The sequence below is a fragment of the Malaclemys terrapin genome, chromosome 18 (genome assembly GCF_027887155.1).
Source record: "Malaclemys terrapin pileata isolate rMalTer1 chromosome 18, rMalTer1.hap1, whole genome shotgun sequence".
In the NCBI taxonomy this organism is placed as follows: domain Eukaryota; kingdom Metazoa; phylum Chordata; order Testudines; family Emydidae; genus Malaclemys; species Malaclemys terrapin.
In genome coordinates, this window is record NC_071522.1 from 5,697,731 (window position 1) to 5,723,548 (window position 25,818).

A 25,818-nucleotide genomic window follows, 5' to 3' on the forward strand; every position below is an offset into this window, starting at 1 on the left:
TCTCTTTGGCTTCTCTTATGTGACAGCATTGGCTGAAAAATAGGAAGAATAGAAGTCCATTGAAGATTTTTACAGACGGGGCTGTGATTTTGCTCTGAAACTTTATATACCATGAATATCCTTGTCAGCTCATGTACCATTTGAGCTTATGGCATGCATGAATTCGGCAACAAGGCATATCTCCGTGATCTTCGTGCATCTGGGACATAATAGAGGTTTATGCAAACCTGTTGTTGAAGATGCATCCACTTTTCTCACTGGCCATTATATTGAGTTTTGGAGAAGAAACAACTTTCAAGCAGAAAAGGTATCGGAGTTTGGCGCAGATGTAATATAGCTACATTGGTACTGAGGTTATTGGTACTTTCCTGCCGTTTTGAAGGTTGTATTTTGCTCACATCCTCTCCCGTCTTTGGTCAAAGGTTGCCAGATTAAGTTTGTCACCTGTTTTGGGGCAGACAGTGCAAAGAAGGGAATGGGTATATAACCATACCATAGATTTGTTTGTTTCCTACTTTTTCTACCTTTTTTTCTTAAGTTCAAGATAGAAGTTTTCTGTGCTCATGAATTTCAATTTCCGAGGTTAGGATTATTTACTCTCTGTCTTCAGGAATATGAATTTCATAGGTTTAACTGTTTGTTTTGCCAGCAAAAAAATTGCTGATAATGTCACTACTGTGTATAAACGCAATAGAATGTTGAACATTTTAATAAATGTTCTGAAACCGAACATTTTAATGTTTCCTGAGCTACTCCTATCACAAATTTAGATGTGTTCTCTACGTGCTTTGTAAGCTCCATTATTATTTAAATTAATAACCCAGTGGCACATGCATGCTGTAAGAGTCTTCACTTTTTTGAATACCCAAATGTCTTCATAAAACAAGCAAAGACTAGCCAGCTGTGACTGTTTGCATACGGTAATTGCATGTGTTACTCTTCAGATCCACCCATGTCCCGAAGAGAGGTTAAATTCCCAATTCTGTGTGATTTGAGTGAAGTGCTCAGGAACTTTAGACTCTAATAAAAACATACAGTTTTGCTAAACCAATTTAGTGAATTACTCTGATAATTTCATCTTGGTCTTTGTTAGTAGACTGCAGTTCAGCACACGCTACTGTAGTTGGTTTGGTAATTTTGTACTTGTTCAAGAAATGGCAAACATTTAATCCTGCTGTGAGACTTTGAACCATCTCTCATTTTTGTCTGGGTTAAGGTTTCTGGAAAGGACAATGAAGAAATTACACTGGCTGCAGTACTATGTATGACCTGCTCATAAAGAGACTTTAAGTTGTGCAAGTGATTGCTTAACCCTTCTCCCAGGAAACTTTTAAGAGAATCCATGTTAGCTAAAAAGTTCTTTAGAATTGTGTAAAAGCAGATGATATTTCATACTTTAACCTAGGCAATAGATGGTTGATACAGCTTTGTAATTGTATTTTTCTTCTGTGCAGATTAATGGTGCAGTGTAGGAAGCCTTTAAAGGTTTCCGATGAACTGGTGCAGCAATATCAGAGTAAAAACCAATACCTAGTAGCAGTAGTGTCTGAAGCTGACCAAGAACCTGAAATTGATCCTTATGCATTTGTTGATGGTGATGTGGAATTCCTTTTTCCTGATAACAAAAAGGATAGGCAAAACAGTGAAAGAGAAGCTGGGAGAAAACACAAGGTGAGTAAAGGAATGATGGCATAAATCAATAATTGGATGAAAACAAATTGCTTTAATTTTAATAATGAAATGGTACTGAAACTATGCTGAGCATAGGTGGTGGTATATAATTTTTCTCTAGCAAATCCTTTATAATTAAAAATGCTTGCATTCAAGCAGAAATGATCAGTAAAAGTACACAGTACAGAAAAAACCCTGATTTGTAAGTTTTTTGCTTTTTGAGGTAAAGCTTGAATGGCTTTTAGGACTGCTTATTTACCTGAACACATCTTAATACTGTAAGAGTTCATTAACTGGATTGATATCTGTCCTGTGTCTTTTGGTATTAGATAGATAGAACTATATTATATAGTATTGGTACTTTTTATAATATTTTCAATACTTTATCTGCAGTAGATTTAAAAAGAACTATTTAGGAAGTTTTAACAAGTTTACATATCCGTGCCATGTAAGGATTATTGTTTTGTTTTTGATATTTACAACAGAGAGCTTTTGTTTCGAGAAACATACAGTAATATAGGTGGTGGTGGTGGTTGTTTGTGTTTAAAAACAACTCCTCCTCCTCCTCCATACATCACCTGTGCTGCTTTTTGCAGGCTGACGATGGGACCTCTAATGTTACAGTTTTATCCCATGAAGGAGAAGATGCTATGTCACTGTTTAGTCCTTCTGTCAAGCAAGGTAAATACGTTTGCTTCAAAATGCAATATATTAATGACTTACGGAATGGATAACAGAATTCAAAGCAGTTTTTAGTAACATCTCATGCAACTTTCAAAGTGTATTTATCTTTTCAGAATTCAGAAGCTACTTAGGAAGGTAACTTTCAGTATTGAACCTTGCAAAAATATGTTGGATATAAAATTTTAAAATAAGTTAGTAAAAAGTGAAGGAGCCTCACTTATGCATATGCTAGTTTAGTAAGAGCTGATAGCATCTGGGTTTCTCCAGTTGAATAATATTTAAAGAGAAATACCCAATTTAAATTAATGTATAGTATCTACAATGCTAAGGTGAGCATAAATGTTCATATTCTTTATAGATGCACAACGTATTGCTGCTCACGCTCGCACTGCATCAACTAGCCTGTTTCATGAAACAGACCTGGTAGTCTCTTATACTGACCTTGACAATCTCTTCAACTCTGATGAAGATGAACTAACAGTAAGTGGTTTGCAAAAGTAAAAGCAGCTGCTAGATAAAAATTGTTCAGACTTGTACATTTGTGGCGGAGAAAAAGATTTTTTTTTTTTTTTTTATGAGTGTACTTTTAAAATACACTTTTCCCTGGTGACTGACTGGTATATAATGTATAGACTTTTGCTAATCTAATAAGTCTATTATATAATAGTATAATATATAATAAGACTTTTGACTGACATTTTCACTTTTGCATCCTTATTGGGCAATGAGAATGTACTTGCCTTTGACATAGAGCTAAACCTATGACATTATAATTATTACCAGTGCTATATTCTTATTACAGCCTAGACTCTACTTGTTTAGCCAACATACCCACTAATATATCTTTTTTTAATATTTAAAACCATGAAAAATTTGGGGAATTTTAAAGTGGGCTTTCTTCTATCAAATCATTTTAGTATAGCTGTTAATATCTTAGAATAATTTTATTGCAGTTTCAGGTGGCACTTGAATCTTTTATAGAAAAATCACCCCCCTATTTGACATGTACTAGTACAAAGTCTTTGTGTAGACTAGATCTCAGTAACCTCTAAAAGCATTTGAAACTAGTACAAGCTTTATCTTAAACTGGAGAGTGCTTTGTAACATTTTTGTGGGGAGGGAAAAAATGTTGCTTCTCTGAGAACATGGATAAGTTTGAGAAAATCTCTTGAAAATAAAGGGTCATAATGAAAAGTGCAGTTGGTTATTAACTAGTATTAGGAGCATAAAGATGTAAGCAGCTGTTTAAATATATCACTTCTCAAATAAGGGTTTCAGCATAGTCCTGTTTTTTTGTTTGTTTGGTGTTTTTTTTTTTTAATTACATTTAAACATTACAATTAGGAAAACTTTAACTGGCACTTTTCCTTATTTTCTTGGCAAAGATAAGGAAATATAGTGCATTTTCTTGTAAGTGCTTGCATCTAACTATTGGGTCAATGCTCATTCTTGTAACAAATGAAATACTAGACTGAGTCCTTAAGTAAGATTTAAGTTCAAACAGTAGGCGTTCAATAAGGGGGGAAATTGAAAAATAAAAAGTATAAATCTTGAGGTATTATGATTAGACTGTATTGTTACTGTTTAGTTTTGTTTCTATCTAGTTAAAATGCTTCAGATGGGAATTTTAACTTTTTTTTTTTTTTTTTTCCCCTCTCTTCTAGCCTGGATCTAAAAGAACAGTGAATGGCTCAGATGACAAATCTAACTGCAAAGAGTCAAAAGCAGGAAATTTGGACCCATTGTCATGCATAAGTAAGTCGTCCTCCCCGTTTTATCCCTTAATTAGGTTACTTAATATCAGCAATGGCACATTTAAATTATTTGTTGTGTACAGTTGCAAATTTAAGTTTTGACATTTGTATAAGACAAATGAAAATGAAAGAAATATATAATAAACAAATGTGTTCCTGGAGTACCCTCTGAAGTACATTTTTAATCTGAAACAGGTACTGCAGATCTTCATAAAATGTATCCAACACCACCATCATTGGAACAACATATTATGGGGTTTTCACCAATGAATATGAACAATAAGGAATATGGCAATATGGATGCTACACTTGGAGGAACTATACTTGAAGGGAATAGCTCTAGTGTAGGGATTCAGTTCAGAATTGAAGTAGATGAGGGATTCTGCAGTCCAAAACCTTCTGAAATCAAGGTAAGCAATGTTGCGTAACTTTGATAAATGCCTTTTCCAAATTCAAGCAATAAACTGAATATTTCTAGAATTTTCACCATATTTCCTGTATTACTAATTGTTTATTACATGACCTAGAAGTGGATGAAGTATCTTGTTAAGTGAAACCCGTTATTTCGCTTCTGAAATGTACTGAATTACACTGAGCTGTTCTTTTGTTTAGTCACTAGTAAACTAAAGAAATATATTAAAATTATAGGCCCTGGCCTTTGTGTGTATGTCAGCATGTAATCAGTTGCAGTACCAATGCTGTACTTAATTTTTAAGTGTAGAAATGTAAATTGCATGCACTAAATGTAGAATAATATTGATCAAATTAGTAACAAGTTTTTAATTGATTACTTTAATCTTAGTAGCATTTTTGTTGCCGGATTTATATAATCTACTATATTTACTGGTTAGTGTTTTCTTTATTTAATTTCTAGGATTATTCCTATGTGTATAAGCCTGAGAATAGTCAGGCTTTTGTGGGGTGTTCCATGTTTGCTCCACTAAAGACTCTCCCCAGCCAATGTCTCCCTCCTATCAAGCTGCCAGAGGACTGCATTTACCGTCAGAGTTGGACTGTTGGAAAACTGGAGTTACTTCCTCCAGGACCCACCATGCCATTCATCAAAGAGGGGTATGCTTTTGCGCCAGTGAATGATAAATAGATTTTCTTTTTTTTTAAGTTGTATAAAATGATCAAAATTATCCACATTCTAGAATATCTTTTAATGAAATGAATAGTTTTTCCATTTAGAAAGTATAGTGAAAAACATTTAAAAACACTTGTTAAATTTTACTGATAAACTAAAGAAAATTGTGACTAAAAACTGTATCTAAATAGAGAAAATTCTTTTTTTAAAATAGCTACTTAACTATGTAAATGTTATTCATGTCTCATTTAAGGGTTTCTTAGGGAAGCCTGATGGTATAAATCTAATTGTAATGAGCAATGAAGATTGCAACAACTGAATTAAATACAAGCCTGGGACTCCATGTTCCTTTGGTGGTATCATAGTTACTACAAGGGCTTAGCAGGTGCTTTTCTTGCTGTTTCCTAGAATTCAGTTCAGCTTTTCTAGTGATGGGCAGGCCATTTGTGTTTTTTAAAACTTTCCCTTCCCATGTTCATTTCTTTGTCCTTTACAATTAGAAACCAGTACCTGATATGACATCTGCTGGTGATGACAGAGGGTATGTCTACACTGCAATTAAAAACCCTCAGCTGGCCTGTGCTAGCTGATTCAGGCTCGGGCTCTGGGACCCTGCACATTGGGAGGGTCCCTGGGCTCAGATTGCAGCCCAAGTCCAAACATCTACACCACAGTTAAACAGCCCTTTAGCCTGAGCCCAAGTTAGCCGGCACAGCAAGCCATGGGTGTCTAACTGCAGTGTAGACATACCCTTAGTAGCAGTAGTTGTATCGAAATGAGCATCCCTATAAAGTGCGTTCAGTACTGACTGGTCGTTTAGAAAACCATGTTTTATTTCTCTCCTCCTTGAGGAATATTTATTCTGCCCTGCTCCTCTGCATGTGCGCCTTCTGCAGGTGGATTAGGAAACCTGGGCTGTATATTTATAAGCTTCTTGTTGGTTCACAAGCTATAATTTAAACCACAGCATGAGTACAACGGGCTGCTTCTATTTGGGTCAGATCTGTGTAGAAGCAATGTTTTCAGGTCTCATTAGCCTGATAAGTCTTTGGAGACGTTTCAGTGACTAGGAAGGAAAATTTGAAAGGTTTCCAAGTGATACTTCCCTCACTGATCCAGCAGAGTTTGCTGCTGGTAAAGCCAGTGTATTTTCTTAGTGATACATGTCACCATATTGTTTAATATTAACAAAGCGTGAAAAGGAAAAGGTGCTCTGTGCATGTATTTAGAAAATACTGGCTACAACCAGAATTATTTTCCAGAAGCTTTTTTTAATTATTTGAGGTTTTAGCACTGCTGTTAATATATAGAACAGTTCTGCATAGTCATTTAGAACAAATAGGCCCAAACTTCTTTATTTTGATTGCACAATTTTTGCACGAATACTTACTAACTTTTGTTTTAAAATGTGAATCTGAAAAGTGCTTACTTAAAATTTGATAGTCTTGTATTTCAAAAACATACGCCATTGAAAAATATTTTCCTTATTGCTTTTCTTAGTGATGGAAGCACTATGGATCAAGAGTATGGCCCTGCCTACACGCCGCAAACTCATACTCCATTTGGGATGCTGCCCAGTAGTGCACCTCCCAGCAATAGTGGGGCAGGAATCCTCCCATCTCCTTCCACTCCTCGGTTCCCAACTCCTAGAACCCCAAGGACGCCTCGTACCCCTCGTGGAGCTGGTGGACCTGCCAGCGCTCAAGGTTCAGTCAAATATGAAAATTCTGATTTGTATTCACCAGCGTCCACACCCTCAACATGTAGACCACTAAATTCAGTTGAACCTGCAACTGTACCATCCATCCCGGAGGCGCACAGTCTTTATGTGAATCTCATCCTTTCGGAGTCCGTAATGAATCTGTTCAAAGACTGTAACTTCGATAGCTGCTGCATCTGTGTCTGCAACATGAACATCAAAGGTGCTGATGTTGGCGTTTACATTCCAGATCCAACACAAGAGGCTCAATATAGGTGTACCTGTGGCTTCAGTGCTGTCATGAATAGAAAGTTTGGCAACAACTCTGGATTGTTTCTTGAAGATGAATTGGATATCCTTGGGCGTAATACAGAGTGTGGCAAAGAAGCAGAGAAACGTTTTGAAGCTCTTAGAGCTACTTCTGTTGAGCGAGGACTGAAAGAACCTGAGAAATTGCCTGATGAGTTAATACTGTTGCTGCAAGATCAGTGCACCAACTTGTTTTCGCCATTCGGAGCAGCAGATCAAGATCCTATACCCAAATTTGGTGCCGTTAACAACCTGGTACGTGTAGAAGAAAGGGATTGTTGCAATGACTGCTATCTAGCGTTAGAACATGGGCGCCAGTTCATGGACAATATGTCAGGAGGAAAAGTTGATGAAGCACTCGTGAAAAGTACTTGCTTGCATCATTGGTCAAAAAGAAATGGTAAATATACTTGTTTTTCTCTGCAAATGTGTTTCTTGTCTTGCTTCTAAGCATCTAATAGCATGAAGAGTAGGGGGAGTTAAGATTGCCAGTTGACTTATTTCCGTTATATAAACACTTGAGTGAATTTCCATTGCTGCTCTGTTCCTAGCCTCTGGCCTTTTAGGTACTAAATCAATATACTAATTAGGGTTTCTTTGCCCAGCTTTAAAGAACCATATACCTGCCGTATGGATTTGAAATGTTGCTCAAGCCCATAGTCTGGGTATCCATACTGTAGGCATTTTATATAGTGTAGTCTTCTATTTGGTGTTCTGGGAACTTTCCTATGAAGTACTGAGCAGAATCTTAGGAAACCTAGGTAATACTGAGCAGTTGTTGTTGTAGTATTAATACTATCCCTGCTTGGAATATGCAGTATCTGTGATTCATTGGAATTTAAAGTCTTTCTTTTTTTAGGTACATGTGGGATACATATGATGGATACTTTACAGGTTCTGTGCATTATATTAATTTCTGTAGAAACTGAATGAAAGGCTACATAAATAGAAATAACAAGGAAATATGGTATTTTAATCTCACTTTTGAAGGTGGAGAGAGGGAGGTGAGAGGCTTCTGAAGTTAAAGTAATGTAGGAGAATTTGAATTTGCAAAAATTAAATGGCATCTGTAAAGAATCAAACAATTGCTCTCAAAAGAATGTTCATTTCTATCTGCAGTGGTAAAAAATATCTAACTTTATTTTGCATCTTTTTTCATTAATTTCTAGTGGCATGATTAATAATCATAAAGAAATTTGAGGTCTGCTTATACTTAGAGGTCACAATATCACAACATTTCTGCCTATTTTGAACACTTAAGTCCTATACTCTGTTTCCCTATGGCACAGACATTTTTTGTTTTGCTTTCTGTGCAGCCTGAATTTTGAATAACTTGCATATGCTAGAGATCAAGATACATTGCTTTCTACTCATGACCCTTCCTACAGAAATTATTTTTAACGAAAGCTTGGTTTTGTTTCAACCCATTCACACAAGCTAATCTGCATGCTGCCATTGGTCAGTAGCAAAACTGTTAATATGTGGTGCTGCTATCATTTCTGCTACCTACTTTCTTTTCATATCCCCTTAACATTAATATTGAAAATTCAGTAACAAACTTAGTGTCTGTTGTGAAATACTCATTTTCTTCAAACATAATGCAGCTTTTATATAATAGATCATGAAGCTTTTTCCAAGAGTAGATCTCATGTTAATCCACTGTCTCATGGACCACCTCTCCTCACATTCATAATCAGACCCACCTCTCCTTCCACTAATGATCTTGCAACGTCTCTGTGGCGACTACAGCAATTTTTCACATAGAAAAGTGGTATACTGGCAGTATTGGATGCAGTTTAAAGTAGCTAGTAACGAGGAAGACCGCCAGCCTCATAGACAGCCAACTTTCTACAGACCACCACCAGGTGCTGTGTGATCACTGGTGGTTGAAGTTTGGGAAGCTTTCCTGTAGACAAATCAAAATATTTTTGAGGCACATAGTAATACTGAGGCTTATGTTCCCTTGGGAAATATTGATAAAGGGGGAGGGGATGAGACCTTTCTCTAAAAGGAGGCTACAAAATTCTAACCCTCATCTTAAAAGCTTTAGGGTTATTTTTTTTTCTTAAACTGTGCTTATTAGAATGTCACAGACAGCTAATAAGTTTGAAAAATTTGGTTAAATAATGAATACTGCTTACAGGATTTCCCCCAAGACTTTGTGAAAGCAGTGATGGTTGGCATTCCCTCTACACATCTATGTGGAGGGAGAAGTACTGATATTTTGAATACTTTAACAATTGAGTTATAGGCGGATTTTAATTTTATAGTTTAGACAAAGATAAAAGATGGAGAGCTGAAGTTTTCAAGGAAGCGACTATTGTACAGACTGGAAAATTAAAGCACAGTGGAACTGCTACTCTGATTTTAATTGCTATCCCTTAACTATGTGAAAGACTTGAAGATAATAGTTGTATGGCCTACATGAACAGAATATATGTTTCAAGAAAGTGACTTTTTGTTTAAACCCCCAAATTCACCTAAACTTAGGACCTTTTAAATTCTTTGCAATTTTTTCTTAGATAATTTTATTTAAGCTGTGACTACATTTCTTTTGTTCTCTTTCAGTTGTGGATGTGAGCATGCAGTGTTCACAGGACATCCTTCGCATGCTTCTGTCACTCCAGCCAGTTCTTCAGGATGCTATTCAGAAAAAGCGAATAGTCCGATCTTGGGGTGTGCAGGGCCCCCTCACGTGGCAGCAGTTTCACAAAATGGCTGGCCGAGGCTCTTATGGTAAACTACTTGTATAGATTCCCATTTGTTAATTTGTCCTTGGTATAGGTTACCAAACCTGAATGTTTAGATGTGATTCAATCAAAAGAGATTTAAAATAGGGAGAACCATTGCTTAGAGGTGGTATTTCCTTTACAACACACACAAAATATTTACTTTTCTAATATACAAGGAATGATTTTAAAATAGCAATATATTTGAATTCACTTAGTTGCTTTAATTGTAATGTTTATGAATGAAGGATTACATGAAGTTATTATTTAAACTGATGATGGGATTGGAGCTGGAATGAACAGTTGACATTAAGAAACCAGAATGTTTAAAGTAATTCTGTGGTGTTTTTGTTTTAAACCCACTGAATCCTATCAATGGCGGTAGAGTTATGGACGGAAGGTCAGAAATAGACCAGTTGTATCAATTACAAATGCGCAGAACAGCTTTGCTTTGAAATCATATGTACAGAGATACTATATATGTTAAGAATTCAACCCAGTATCTTAGTTCTGGTGGCTTTATTAATGTCCATTGGATATTACTATGTTACCATGATACATCAGACAGTACTGTATTCATTAACAAGGAAGAGGGATGGCCTTTTATCAAGAGACTTCTGATATTTATAATATGTGCATGGTTAGATATCATATGTGCTTTGCACACCTGTCCTCTTTCTCCCATTCTCTCTGACTGATATGCACACACTATTGTTGCATCATGTCTTAATTAGATTCTAAACAGTTTGAGGTGTGGGCTGCTTTTAACGGTTTCTAGAATGCCTTGCTGGATGGAAGACTGCTCCTGATAAGGTCCTCTATTAAGTACCATAATCAGGGTGGATTGATTAAAATTTAAAGTGATTTTAAATAACCAATTTTAATTAAGATTTAAAGTGGCAAGAAACCTCTGATTAAAGTCGGTGATTTTAATCTTGTTTTGCATTTGTACTTCCATAAAGAAAAGTTGATTCTCAGTGGTTGGTAACCATTAAAACATACTGATTTGCAACTAAATATAGCTTTTATGCTAAATTTGGTGGTACTTTTTCTAATTAGGAAAATACACTATTTGTACACATTTATTTAAGCAATTATATAACTTAACGTATATAAAGATTCTAAAATGGGTGGATTGATATTTATTAGATTTTTTTTTTTTTTTAACTTTTGATTTGTCAAGCTGTATTTGGAGAGAGATTGTATTTAAATTAAATGCAAAAAAAGCATTGTAACTTACAGCAGTTTTAACTAATGAAGTGTGCTGGATACTTAATAAGAAGTTTGTCAAAACACGTTTTGCATTAAAACTAATTGATTTATTAAACAAAGGATGTGCTGTCTGTAGTTACTAAACTGAACTGATTCGTTTGTGGTCATCATGTCCTTCCAAGATTTTAGAATTAGTAGATCTCTTCCACTCACATATAGTTCTTATTCATAGATTGGAAGAGGAAAACAAGCTTTCCTGTTCTCTTTCCCTCCCTCCCCCCCCCAACTCCCAGTCAGTTTCTTAACTTTTGAATGAACTAGTCATTGAACTGAACTAGTTGAATAAAGTGAAATGACAAAAATATTCCCTCTGCACCTGCAGGAGAAGCTGGTGCTGTCAAAGACTGGGTTAGCACTTCAACATACTTCAGGTGCTTATTCAGTAACCATCAGTTCAGTGGCTTTGACTTTGGCTGCAAACATGTACTGCTTAATATCATTTTTATTTAATTTAAATTATTTTAATAGATTATGGTAAGTTGAGGTCTTAACATAGGTTGTCATAAATTTAAAAATTAATTTTATATAGGCTTATTTTTTAAAAGAAGAAATGTATTTAAATAATCAAAAAATCCATTTTCAATTTCTTTACAAAAATCATTGATTTTTATCCACCCTGACAATAATACAAATATTTAATAATAATATAAAAAGAAGAACAGGAGTACTTGTGGCGCCTTAGAGACTAACAAATTTATTAGAGCATAAGCTTTCGTGGACTACAGCCCGCTTCTTCGGATGCATATAGAATGGAACATATATTGAGGAGATATATAATTAAGAGAATTAATTGGCCTCTCAGAGTTGGTAAGACAACTCCCACCTGTTTATGCTCTCTGTATGTGTGAATATATATCTCCTCAATATATGTTCCATTCTATATGCATCCGAAGAAGCGGGCTGTAGTCCACGAAAGCTTATGCTCTAATAAATTTGTTAGTCTCTAAGGTGCCACAAGTACTCCTGTTCTTCTTTTTGCGGATACAGACTAACATGGCTGCTACTCTGAAATAATAATATAAAAGCCATTCTTGTGGACCTGGGAGCTAGCAATAAAAAATTGTTGACTCATATATAGGGCTAGATCATGCATGCCTTACACATGCTTATTAAGGCAAAGAGAACTTGATTTATTATCAATACTGGCTTCACTCTTGATAGTGATGAAAATGAGTACCTTAAGAAACAGGGGACACTGATTTTGTGCTTGAGGACACTCCTGTTTGCCAAAAGCAAGATATTGATTCTGCCAGATTCCTGTTTTCCTTTTAATATATTGGAAAATGTATTTTTCTTTATCTAGGAACTGATGAGTCCCCAGAACCACTGCCAATTCCAACATTTTTGCTGGGATACGATTTTGATTTTCTGGTGCTGTCTCCATTTGCCTTGCCATACTGGGAGAGGCTGATGTTGGAACCTTATGGATCTCAAAGAGACATTGCTTATGTTGTGGTGTGTCCTGAGAATGAGGCCCTGCTGAATGGAGCAAAAAGCTTCTTTAGAGATCTGACTGCAGTATATGAGGTACAATATGTGTGAGAGACAGCAATGTAATGGGATAGTATAAAGAATATTATTAGTATATAGTCAGTCATTTGTCAAGCTTGGATCCCAAATTATGTTGAAACTCCTGCACAGAGTACCATCTCAATGAGGCCTCTAAAATGGATGTTAGAAATAGACATTTGGAAGATAAAGGCACATCCTGGTGCTCATCAATATCTTATTTGGATGTAGCTTTTTTCAAGCGGCTATTTTCTTATTTTATCAATGCCATCAAGTGGTAAAACTGTGTACTACCATTTTTAATAAGTGCAACCAAATATTAATTCATTGCAGTTAAACACTTGCGTTCCTTGAGCTGTGGTTAAGAAGGTTAGGCTAGATCTGATGTACCCTGTTTTTTCCTACACTTAAATAAACCTGTTGATAACCTTAAAACAACAGGGTATGCATATTGCAGAACCATTTAGCTTTCTAGAATTATAAAGCAGCATTTCAATTTATGCGATGACCAAATTGTAGTGTGTGTTTTTGAACATGCAAAAAACCCCAAAACAAATATAAAGCGATCTTTGTGGTGAATTCCATGCATCATACCTTGCAACTTTGAAAGTCTGTGAACTCATTACTGTCTTATTTCTATCTTATCTTTAACTTTTTTTTTTTTTTTTCCAGGCTTGCAGACTTGGTCAGCATAGACCTATCTGTAAACTGCTCTCTGATGGGATCATGAGAGTTGGATCCACTGCTTCAAAGAAACTTTCTGAAAAGTCGGTCACAGACTGGTTCTCTCAGGCAGCTAATGCCAACAATGAAGCATTTTCCAAACTCAAGCTCTATGCTCAAGTTTGCAGATATGACCTGGGTACTGAATATTTTTAGTTCTCCTTATTTCATCTGATTCTGTTATTTATAGGAATATTACAGAGGTGAAAGGTGAGAAAGCATATATGTAGCACACTGTCCAAATATTGTCTGCAAAAATCCTGGACAAAAATTCATATAGACACACACTCAAAATGACTTCTTGGCCACTGGTAAAGTCTTCAGGGCAAGTCTGTCAGACTACTTCACTATAAATCCTGCTGACCATTTGTATGGTAATTCATTTAGACTTGCTGCCCAGCTATCGGATCAGTTCTAATGTAGCTGCAACCAGAGTTCTGGTATTAGTCCCCGAAGTCTGTTAGTGAATTATCTATGAAAAGGGGATGAGTGGAGTGAACCTGTTCTAGAAATTGAATCTGAAAACTAAGTGTTGGTGTTATCATTTGTTTTGGGTAAGATACAAAGAAAAGTCAATGCTAAAATTATTAGATTTTTCTTATTGGTCTTTTATATCAGGTTGAAAGAATTAAATTCCAACTTTTTAATTAACTTCTACTTCTTCTGTTTTAGGTCCTTATCTTGCTTCTCAGCCATTAGACAATTCTTTACTTTGTCAGCCAAATCTAGTTCCCCTCACAAGTCAGTCTGCATCCACTCAGCCACTGGTCGCAGGTAACACTGGAAATTCCAACACTCCATCATCGTCCAGTGCTGCAGCTGCTACCAGTAGTACCATGACGGTGACTTCAAACAGTGCCATGTCTTCTGCAGCTACTACAACTAATTCAACTTTGACCACTACCGCCCCCTCATCTTCTTCCACCAACATAGGCAGTGGGATATCAACAAACAAACCTTCTTCATTTCCACCTTTTAGCGGCATGAACAGTACTACTTCTGCCTCCCTGCCTACACAGGCTACAACAGCCCCGAATGGACAGACAGGGGGACAGCAGCAACAACCAGCTCTTCAGGCATCTGGGATATCTGGGGAAACTTCATCTGCCCCTCCACAGCCACACCCAGAAGTCTCTGAAAGGTAACGTGTTGTACTTAATGTGCAATACTCATCCAAAAAAAAAAAAAAAAAAAAAAAAAAGCAGCCCACACAACTGAGCACAGTGCTGTTTTTATTTTAATCTTTTTCACATCTTCACTTCAAAAATTGAAGATGATCGAGTTAGATGTAAGCTTCTGTCTTTCAGATGCCAGGTATTGTAGAAAGATTGGCCTGACCTATTACATAAAGGTTGGCCTGAACTACAACCCTAATACTCGGAAGGTTTGGAACCCAGTTTTTCAGGTTGGGTCCCAACTCTAAAAATAACTTGTAAGAAGTTTGAATAGCTTTTTTGCTGGGATGCAAAAAATAGCAACCCCTGTACCCTGCAGCTATGTTCACAAAGTTTACTTCCAACCAAATTAATAAGCAGAGTTTTTTTATATGTTCAAGAAGGAAGAAAGTAGAGAATAAAACTTGCATTGTTGAATAAAGTATGGTTTTGGTGTTAAAGCTGTACTGATAAGACTGCTTTTATTGGGAACTGGTTGATACCTTGCTCCTTCTGCCAGTTGAAGCAATGGGGCAAATTGCTTCACATGAACTCATGTGATGGAGAGGGGTGAACTGCAGAGCTAAATAACAAAATTAAAGTTAATGGTACTGACAAGCTGATGAGTTGTAAAGTCAGTAAATATGTGATAGTATCATTCCTTGCATCTTACTCAAGGCAAAGAAGCTCTTTTCACTTAATCAGAGGGTGCCATCAAATTCCATTTTTAATGTAATGCATATTGTGTAATCTGATATACTTCATATAAAACAGAAAATTTTTATAGCAATTGTTTCAAATTAACTTCCAGCACTATGGATCGTGATAAAGTTGGAGTCCCTACAGATGGAGATTCACATGCTGTCTCCTATCCACCTGCAATTGTAGTTTATATAATTGATCCTTTTACGTATGAAAAGAAGGATGAGCATAGCAACTCATCCAACGTGTGGACCCTTGGGCTTCTTCGTTGCTTTCTAGAGATGGTTCAGATTCTTCCTCCTAACATCAGGAGTACAGTTTCTGTGCAGGTAAGTAGTTTAACATATTTACTAAAAAATTAAGGTAAAAATTACTGTTCATTTCAGCTGGGTTTGGAGGAGATAGTATTTTCCTCATGGTGAATTGAATCCTTTGGATTCAGTATTTATCATTGTTCTGCTGTTTAAATTGTGGGAAGTGTCATCAATAAAATTTTCAAGAGCATTTTAGTATCTTACAGCAGCACTGATCAAAAGTTAATCCTGTAACAGTCTCCTTAAACTTCAGTCTGGCATTAGACCGTGGAGTTTGTGCTCCATTCTGCTAATGGTAATGGGGAGAAAGGTAGCCTTGGGATGTCCCTTCATTATTAATTCCTACCTCCCAGACTGACAGTATTAAGAAGCTTTATCCAGCACTTCTGACTTCCAGACATTAGACATTTGTAGTGATAAAAGACCTTAGGCAGCTGGGAAGCTTGTAGATGGAGAGAGACTTTTATTGTGAAGGCACTTACACTCCTGGTCTGAGTCCTCCAGTTAGATGACTGCTTGAAAGGGCCTCACATCGAATGGAGAGAGGAAAGCTAGAAAGTTGTATGGAACTGGACAGGCCAGATTATGGAGAGTAATTTTAAAAACATTAGCCAAAGAACTTTTTTAAAAAGCACTTAAAATCTGAAGAGGAGATGGTAAGAATTTACCAGTGTAAATTATACACTGGTGGTAATGTTTTATTTTTCAATCCCTTTTTTAGATTGTCCCCTGTCAGTACCTGTTACAACCTGTGAAACATGAAGATAGGCAAATCTACACCCAACACTTAAAATCTCTGGCATTTTCAGCATTTACCCAGTGTCGGAGACCACTTCCAACTTCAACCAATGTGAAAACATTGACTGGTTTTGGCCCAGGTTTAGCAATGGAAACTGCTCTCAAGAGCCCTGATGTGAGTATGTTGAGGTTACAAAAAGTGCTAAAGATTAACTTGATCTTTTGGTAAACATTTAGGGAATAATGGCAGAATTGCATGTACAGTTCCATGACTTGTTTATCTTTTTTTAGGTAAATGGTCTTTGTTTTTAATAATTAAAGAATCGTAGTTCTTAATGATTAGCTATCCTTTGGTACTTAAATTTTCTGTTGCATTTCTTACAGAGACCAGAGTGTATTCGACTCTATACACCCCCTTTTATATTGGCTCCTGTAAAGGACAAGCAAACCGAGTTAGGAGAAACTTTTGGAGAGGCTGGACAGAAGTATAATGTGCTTTTTGTGGGCTATTGTTTATCTCATGATCAAAGATGGCTTCTTGCATCATGCACAGATCTCTATGGAGAACTGCTGGAAACTTGCATAATTAATATCGATGTACCAAACAGGTAAGAAGCAAAGCTTTTCTGTTCTTGAGTATATCCAGAACTTTCACACCTCTCTCCTAAATCAAAGTTCTTCTAGTATAGTGGTTCTGTATAGATACTTCTGATTTAATTTTGTGGAGTCAGTATCTAGCAAAACTAACTCAAGCAGCTGAATATAAGCAGTATTATCTGGGTATTGTTGTGGAACTACATTTCTGGAAGAATTTAATGCAATTTTTCTGGTTTGTTTGTTTTTTACTGGCATATAAAGAGAAGGCTGAGCATACAGGAAAGCAAGAGCAAGCTTTCTCTCACTTTGATTTCAGTATTATAACACTGATCTAATAAAGAAACTATATACTATACTGGCATTTAATATTTACGTCATTCAGTAGGTAAACTTTGCATAATGTTTTAGGATATACAAAAAAATAAACTTCTGGCTGAACACCACCATTCCTGTGTCTGCTGATAATATTCAGGCCAACACTAAATAAGTAGTAGTCTTTTAGGTGTATAAACATTTTAACTCCAAGTGTGAGTAGAAATCTTTCATTTACTGTTTTTTTTTCTCCTTTCTCTCTCTCTCTCTCCTCCCCCTCCCCTCCCTTCCCTCCAACCCCCCCCCCCCCCCTTCACAATCCTAGAGCTCGTAGGAAAAAAGGTTCTGCCCGCAGACTTGGTCTCCAAAAACTCTGGGAATGGTGCTTGGGACTTGTACAGATGAGTTCATTGCCCTGGAGAGTTGTAATAGGCCGTTTAGGAAGGATAGGTCATGGAGAATTAAAAGGTAATAAGAGCTGTTGAGTGTAGAAACTTGGTTTAAAAGCTTTAACTTTTGTTTAACTCACAAAGATCGATAAAGTAGTTTGATAATTTGGCTTTTCCACCCTTTGAAACAAACATAACTACATCTTTTGACATTTCCTTCATAAATTTGCAGCTGAATGGTTTTGAAGATTAGTATAAATGAAAAGTCATTATGCAAATGAATTATTTTGAATATCTTATGTTTTCTACTAATGAAACAAAGTTCAAAACAAACTATTTTCTGGGTAGCTAAATTAATGACTTAATATCCCTAGATTGGAGCTGTTTGCTGAGTCGCCGAAACCTCCAGTCCCTCAGCAAGAGACTGAAAGATATGTGTAGGATGTGTGGTATATCTGCTGCAGATTCTCCCAGCATTCTCAGTGCTTGCTTGGTGGCAATGGAACCACAAGGGTCTTTTGTTATTATGCCAGGTATTTGAAAAACTGTTCCTTTCTTTTGGTTATTGGGACTTGTTCCTCTTAACAATATGAAGTTCAAGAAAAATACATATTTTTTTCTTTTTCTTCTTTCCCCTCTTTAAAGATTCCGTGTCAACAGGTTCTGTATTTGGACGCAGCACTACTTTAAATATGCAGACATCTCAGCTGAATACCCCACAGGACACATCATGCACTCATATACTTGTGTTCCCTACATCTGCCTCTGTGCAAGTAGCATCGTCGACCTATACCACTGAAAATTTGGACTTGGCCTTCAATACAAACAATGGTTAGTGGTGTGTGTGTGTGTGTGTGTGTGTGTGTGTGTGTGTTAATTATGGGGGAAAAAGTGTATGTTGGGGAATAAGGTTACTAAATGCAAATCTATTGACTTCAAAACAAGATCTATTTATATTCTATGTTTATGGAGGTATAGAAATTGACTGTGTTCTTCATTTTTTCAAGATGGAGCAGATGGAATGGGTATCTTTGATTTGTTAGACACTGGAGATGACCTTGATCCTGATATTATTAATATCCTTCCTGCATCCCCTACTGGATCCCCTGTACATTCACCAGGATCCCATTACCCCCATGGAGGTGAAATGGGCAAGGTAACTATTACGAAGTAAATACCAGAATTTACCAATTTAGGTTTCTCAGATTAGGATTTCATTTGTAGAATACCAGGTTCTTATGACCTCTTGCCCTTCATCTAATCAATCCAATTTGATCCAAGAATTTGGAAAGCTGCAGATTTAATAGCATAACTAAATGTTCCATATTGTCACTAACTCTGCTTCTTCCTGATATTTGTCAACTTTTAGGGTCAAGGTACAGATAGATTGCTTTCAACAGAATCTCATGATGAAGTAACAAATATCCTGCAACAACCATTGGCCCTTGGTTACTTTGTATCAACTGCCAAAGCCGGTCCATTGCCTGAGTGGTTTTGGTCAGCATGTCCTCAAGCACAAAATCAGTGTCCCCTGTTTCTTAAGGTACTGTACTTCAGCAACTTCTACAGTGTTTTTCCTGAGCATTCAGTGGGCATTTAGGATAAATGTGTAATGTGGGATCTGAATAGCAACATTTTAGACTTCCGAACTTTTTTATTTTTTATTTTTATTTTTAAGCAAACGAATACAGTAATTTTAACATCGTTCCAAGAGACATACACAATTTCTGGTTTCCTTAGAAACCAGTCCAGTTTGCATATTTTTGTTCCCTTTCTACAAAAATGAGACATTTTTAACCGGAGCAGGAAAAGTTCAGAAGTGTTGTTCTCTTCTGAACAGCCTCTTCACATATTTGTTTCACAAGAATAATGTTCCTCCTCCTCTTACAACTGAAGCTTTGCTTACTCTTAATAGGTGTATGCTGCTGTATCTTGCAAGGAGTTGTGTTACACTAAGTGTTTGGCTAGACGTCTCCAGATTACTGGCTCAAATTTGCCTCTGCCTCTTACTTGGAAACAATGCAAAAAGGAAAGATCTAGTGTAACTACCTGGTTAAACTTGGAAAATGTAGTCTAGTACAGAGACAGATGTTCTGCTTTATCCATCTGTTCTGTTTTGGTCTTCCTTAAGGAAGAGTTTAAGTGGGGAATAGTCTGAGGTAGACATTGACTCATCTATCCAGAAGAGGTTCTCGCATCATGTGTATGTTGTCACTTCCATTTTCTTGTCTGGCACAATCAAGTCAGTTCTGCTGTACTTTCAAACTTTGATTTGCTCAAATCTAGGATTATACATATAATTTTGTTATGACACAGATATGTCTAACCCGAAACAAAGATGAATAAAAGTAGCTCTCCCCCATGCCACGTGTTAAGCAAAAGTTCCATTATATTATATGGATGCTTCTGCTGCTGCTGTTTTCTTTCACAGACATTGTGTGGTATACTAATAAAAAAACAGTTGGATTTCGAAGGCTACTAATAGGCTAGTATCACTTTTGATTTAAGACTTGAATATGCAAAACTTTGTACTTGTACCAAAATATGATCTAATGAGAACTCTGAAGGTTAGAATATTTTGTGGCTTTTTTTGCACCTCCTAGTTTGTGTAGTTGTTTTCTATGGTAAATTGCGCTACTTTCAGTTTGTTAGAATTTACAAAGATATTTGGTACTTTACTGGTAGCAACAGTAATGGAAAATCTTGGTAAGATGTTAATTAGAAATCCTGGGCCAAGTACTTCCCTGGTGTAAGTGGATAAACTTAGTGGAGTCGCATCCACTTCAGTCCCTTTTTTTGTTTTAAATGGTGATCTTGGCCGTATCTCCCAACCCAATGAAATGGGGTTGGGGAAGAGATTCCTTACATCCTATCTTAAGATACTTATATAATTTTAGCAGACTGCATTAATCAAAAAAATAAAACATATCAGAATATATGTAGGTTCTTCTGATGCCTGTTCTAGCTGAATGCATAGGATTAAAGCACTGTTTCGCTTTGTGTCAGGTGTTAGGAAGTAATTACAAGGAAGGTGCGGTTATATTGTAAAGGAACAGGGATGTCTAAATTGTAACTAATGCAAGGGTGTCTGATAATGTGCCTGTTCTCTTTTTAGGCCTCTTTGCACCTCCATGTGCCTTCAGTGCAATCAGACGAGCTACTCCACAGTAAACACTCCCACCCACTTGACTCTAATCAAACTTCTGATGTTCTCAGGTATTGATGCTTTATTACTTAAAAATGAAACAGAATATTTTTAATAATATAACTGCAGAACCACATTTTATTGCAGCATATCAACTTGGCTCTTTCTGTAAGGTTTATTCATTATTAATTGAATGCTGAGTATGCTTAGTACTTCATGAAGGACAACACAAATAGACGCAGCGCTCTGCGTGGCTAAAAGATGCATGTCATGAAGTAGTGCTTTTTTTTTTTTTTAAATAGCATCACTTTTTAGCATATTGTAGGTAGGCTGATTAGAAGAAGCGAGATTTTAATGGGAAGAGGCTGAATGTTGGATGCAACAAAAGAGGAAGGGAGTTCCAGGTGTACGGGTCCTGGTGGAAGAAGATCCATTGGTGAATGGAAGAGGGATACAAGGAAGCAATTAGGCCAGAGGCTTGGAGGTGCTGTGGGAGTAGGAAGAGTTCAGAACAGAGATGAGCAGGCATGTAATCCTATAGAAGTAAGACACCTATAGAAGATAAACTAGTTTTGTTGGATTTTTTTTAAACCTAATGACGTGAACATCTGGGTAGCATGATTGTTTGCCACGCAGACAAAAAATGTTTTGCCTAGCCTTGTTGACCTGCTTCGAGAACACAAGTAAGTAAGGTGCCACAAGTACTCCTGTTCTTTTTTCGAGAACAATGACTCTGAAGACTAGCTGTTTCATAAGTCTGGCTAGTTTAACTCTAACAGCATAAATGTTTAGCTGTTGGAGAAGTTGGTTTGTTGTGAGATTGTGTGTCGAACATGGTCTGAAAATTATGGAAATGGAAAATGTATAGCTTGATGGAAGTCTTTTTGCTTTACAGGTTTGTTTTGGAACAGTACAATGCACTCTCCTGGCTAACCTGTGATCCCGCAACCCAGGACAGACGGTCATGTCTCCCAGTTCATTTTGTGGTGCTGAATCAGTTGTATAACTTTATCATGAATATGCTGTGATCTTCATCTGAACTTTGCAAGAAGAGAACAAGGAAAAGGGATATTTCACTGCAGGACTAAGTTATAATTCTTCTCAGTTCAAGTTATTTGTGATGGGGTATAATTCTTGTTACTTCCAACAAATATTGTTTTGACTTCTGAGGGGCACATAATCCTGCTGTCTTTGTTTCATTGACTCTACAGGACTCTTTTTAGAATGATGATTGATCAGTCAAAATGTATTATAACATTTTAGTGGCAAAATTGACCCTTTTTTCCCAGTCACAGTATTTGTGAAAAGTAATGAGCCATAGTACCCAGTCATGTTTAATGAATATTAAAAGCATGGAGACGAGAAGAGACGTGAGGAACAATAGGTTTCAACCTATGGCTTCAGAACATCAAGATGTTCTTGTATCGGATTATAGTACCTAGTATTCAGAAAATGCCTGCATCTCTTATTTATTGTAAGTTTTTAAATGTATAAATTGTCTTATATTTCTTAACCTCTTTTATAAAAATTTTCCTAGAAGGTTTATACTGCCTTCTTGCTTTAAAGCAATTGGTCTAAAATATATGTAATCGTCTTAATTAAAAGTTGCAGTAGGTTGCTTTTAGAGTATTATTTTTTTGTAAGGGGGTGGGTGGGGACAGTAAATTTGTATTGTCTTGATGTACAGTTTAATGGGGATAGAGGGGTTAATGTCCATACCATTGTGTGTGGGGGATTTACAGCTAAGCTGTAGTTGCAGAGTACATGTACAGTAATGAAGTTCACTGTGTTTATATAAATTGAAAAGGTACCGGGTCTTACAGCATTTTATATCACACCTTTACAGAGTAACATAATGGCAATATATAAGTGATATTGTAGGTGGTTTAACTTGTAGTGAGAATAAAATGAATAAACTCGTCAATTTAATTTTGTGTTATGGCTCAGGGCTGTGGCCAATTTTTCAGACCTTTTCCATTTACTGTGGAAAGATTTATTACTACAAGAATCTCTGCTACCCAGTGTAGGTAACCAGGAATTTTTGGCATAGTGGGAATTGCATCACGTTCTGTAAGACTTGTGTTCATCACAAATCAGATGGAACATGTAGGTATAGAAAAACATTATAATGAAATTGCCCCAAAGACTCTTGCTATAGGCTGAAATTTCGCCCAGCTCTAGCCATTTTACAAATGCAAAAACAGGCAATCTTGACTTTAAGATTGGTGTGTGTTTGACTAAAATGTGGTGTATATAGATTTTCAGTGAATTCTGGTATTCAGATTTTATTCCACTGGTGAAAGAAGCATTTTCCTTTTCCTTTTTAATCTATTGTTGGCACTGTGGTAAGGGTCCCAGGCACCAGTGTATGGACTTTCCCCTCCAGATTCCAGCCAGGGCATGTGCCAATGAGGCTCAAGCCTCCCTAAGGAAGGGACTCGGGAGTCATGGGACTTTCGTATGCCTCTTCCTCTACAATCACCATTTTCCCCTCACCTAACACTTCCTTCCTTGACTTGCACATGCCAAATCTGTAATGCTCTAAAATGGCCCCTACGGGTGCTCGTGAGCAATTCCTTCCTTTGTTCCTCACCTCCTGACTGCCGGACAGAAAACTTACTCTTGCGGTGCCCTTGTCAATCTGATGTGAGAACCCACATTAGCCTAGCACCTGGGTCTCACTGGACAACTTGAACTATCCATCCTGCCCATAAAGTCTTTAAGGAGCCAGTTTTAAAATCCCTTTGTGCACCCACTGTTAATCCTCTACAAGGATAAAAAATCACTTGTATTTACAAAACTAAATTTGGTATCTTACTGAAAATCATGTTTTGTAACTACAAAATATTTTCCTGAAATATCACTTCATGTGAACAAACATAACCTCTTTGCTAATATTCTATATATACAATATTAGCAGTCTTATTTTGTATAAAGAAAATGTACAATTGGTGACAGATTTTTTTTCAATCATTTCTTCAAAATAACAGTACTGCAATCAGATGTCAGCCTATTTTGATATTAAAGTTAAAAAAATTGGGTCTCTGCATTAATTTTTGATTATGCGAAAACAACACCACATGTTGACTAGCATATTTTGTTCAATAGTATCTTTTTCTTTTCAATGTGGCTGAGATTTTTGAGGAAGAAGATGCTCCTAAGCCTGGAATTTTCAAAACTTACATCCAATATTTTTAGCTCAGTGTTGCCAGATGGCTGATTTCAAAACCTGTCTTAATGTTAACACACCTCTTTAGTTTGGAACTTGTTGGAAGTGGGCTGTTTTAAAATTTGACTGTGACTTGTATTCATAAGTGAGCCAGCTGCCTGAATGCTGAGGTCCAGTTCATACTATATAGTTAAATGAATGTACTCTGAAATTCCCCAACTGTATAGAAAAACTGCCTGTAAAAGTTTTTCCAATGCAGTCAGAAATATAAACTGATAAATTAACCACTAGAAAATATCAGAAGCCCCCTTTTGAAGTGTTTTTAGAAACCATTTGTACTGGGAGACTGTGTCTTCCTAGTGGCATTCATTGCCAGCAGTGTACATATCAAAACTGCCAACGCCAAGGAGCTAACTATCATATTTGGCTTACTTCTAAATACGTTACTTTCACCTTTATAAATCAAATTCCTTTGTAATGATTAACCCTTCCTCTCTTAAAGTGGACATGACTAATTACTGACAACAATTATATTGTTACAGCCTGTTAACAGCAGAGTTGATCAGAAGGTGCAAGCTTTATAGCAGAGTTTATATAGATCATTGACAGTTTGGGCAGCAACTTCTCAAAATGCTTGTTCCTAGTGTTGGTCTGTGCAGCTCTCTGTTTAGTAGTATTTTGTGGAAGTTCACCTATTAAGTATTTTGGTTTTCAAATGATAGCCACATATGGTATCCTTCCAGCCAGTCAAAAAAATCTAGCCATGCTCTCTTTATGCAAGCCATTCACTCATCTGGACTTAACACTGTATGAATTAGATTCTTGTACACATTATTGTTTGGCCAGTGGGCCACCAAGTGTACTTACTTACAATCCTTAAATTTTTAAGTAGTTGTAATTTTTAAAACTTTCTAACATTTTCTGAAATGGCTAAAATTAAAGTTATCACTAAAATCCTCAGCTATATTCTTGCTCAGCTGTCAGTATGGCACAGATCACTCTATTACTGTATTCTTTTCATCTTCATATTTACCTTCTATGGTGACTTTTAACTTCATGTGTTGCTACAAAGATTTGCAGATCTCTTTAATCAAGCACTATTGGTTAATACTGTACTATCAAAATATTATGTTGCATTATTTAAAAACATTCAAATTTAATAGATGAAAAGGTTTTTTTAAATGCTATTGCACCATATAATTTGCTGCGCAACAGTCTATGGTATAGCATATCAGTCTGTTAATATCCATGTAATGTTACATGAAACAATGTTTTGGTCTGGGTTTCCTCTGAGAACTCAGTTTCTCAGTTTACGTGAAATTGTATGACAAACTATTTTGACACAAATTCTAAGATGGAAAAATTTTCTCCATCTTAATTGAAGGATTCAGAACTATGTCTTATATTTAGAAAATCTTATTTGTGGTGTACTCTTTATTTTCAATGGAGTGAAACTTCATTTACAGTAAAACTGGATTTGGGACCTACAATAATCCTCAGGGTCACTTTTTCAGGAAGTTTTAATGTAGCTTTAGGTTATCCAAATGAACTGGATTTGAGGACCTTGAAAAGCTATTGGGTTTAAATTGCAAATTGTGGCATCATTACTGGACATGTCAGTTTCATAAATCTCAAAACAGCTGGGTCACTTTAAGGGGAGTTTTTAAGGTCTCACTCAGCAGTGACATTTAATGGTCCAAGTCGTCTTATTTAATATGACATAAAATCAAATAAGGAACAAACACTATTGCTGCCGAATGCCATAAACACTGAGTTGTACAAATTGTGATTGAGGAAATGAAAAAGTTTATACTTTTAAAAAAAAAAAATTCAAATGGAATAAATTATTCATGAAGCCTTG

The 25,818-nt window shown here is 36.3% G+C and overlaps 1 protein-coding gene across 1 annotated transcript in view; it reads left to right on the forward strand.

Moving 5' to 3' along the window:
- Positions 1–25,818, forward strand: part of MED13 (mediator complex subunit 13) — a 76,716-nt gene extending 50,898 nt beyond the window's left edge. Inside the window, exons 10-30 of the mRNA XM_054008078.1 lie at positions 1,455–1,671; positions 2,268–2,352; positions 2,714–2,835; positions 4,020–4,110; positions 4,305–4,519; positions 4,984–5,180; positions 6,697–7,604; positions 9,773–9,940; positions 12,509–12,732; positions 13,387–13,576; positions 14,110–14,578; positions 15,403–15,622; positions 16,329–16,520; positions 16,730–16,953; positions 17,580–17,722; positions 18,018–18,176; positions 18,289–18,474; positions 18,651–18,799; positions 19,013–19,186; positions 20,759–20,859; positions 21,684–25,818. Of these exons, the coding sequence (XP_053864053.1) occupies positions 1,455–1,671; positions 2,268–2,352; positions 2,714–2,835; positions 4,020–4,110; positions 4,305–4,519; positions 4,984–5,180; positions 6,697–7,604; positions 9,773–9,940; positions 12,509–12,732; positions 13,387–13,576; positions 14,110–14,578; positions 15,403–15,622; positions 16,329–16,520; positions 16,730–16,953; positions 17,580–17,722; positions 18,018–18,176; positions 18,289–18,474; positions 18,651–18,799; positions 19,013–19,186; positions 20,759–20,859; positions 21,684–21,816 (4,567 nt within the window). The 3' untranslated portion in view covers positions 21,817–25,818. The remainder of the gene's footprint in view (positions 1–1,454; positions 1,672–2,267; positions 2,353–2,713; positions 2,836–4,019; positions 4,111–4,304; positions 4,520–4,983; positions 5,181–6,696; positions 7,605–9,772; positions 9,941–12,508; positions 12,733–13,386; positions 13,577–14,109; positions 14,579–15,402; positions 15,623–16,328; positions 16,521–16,729; positions 16,954–17,579; positions 17,723–18,017; positions 18,177–18,288; positions 18,475–18,650; positions 18,800–19,012; positions 19,187–20,758; positions 20,860–21,683) is intronic.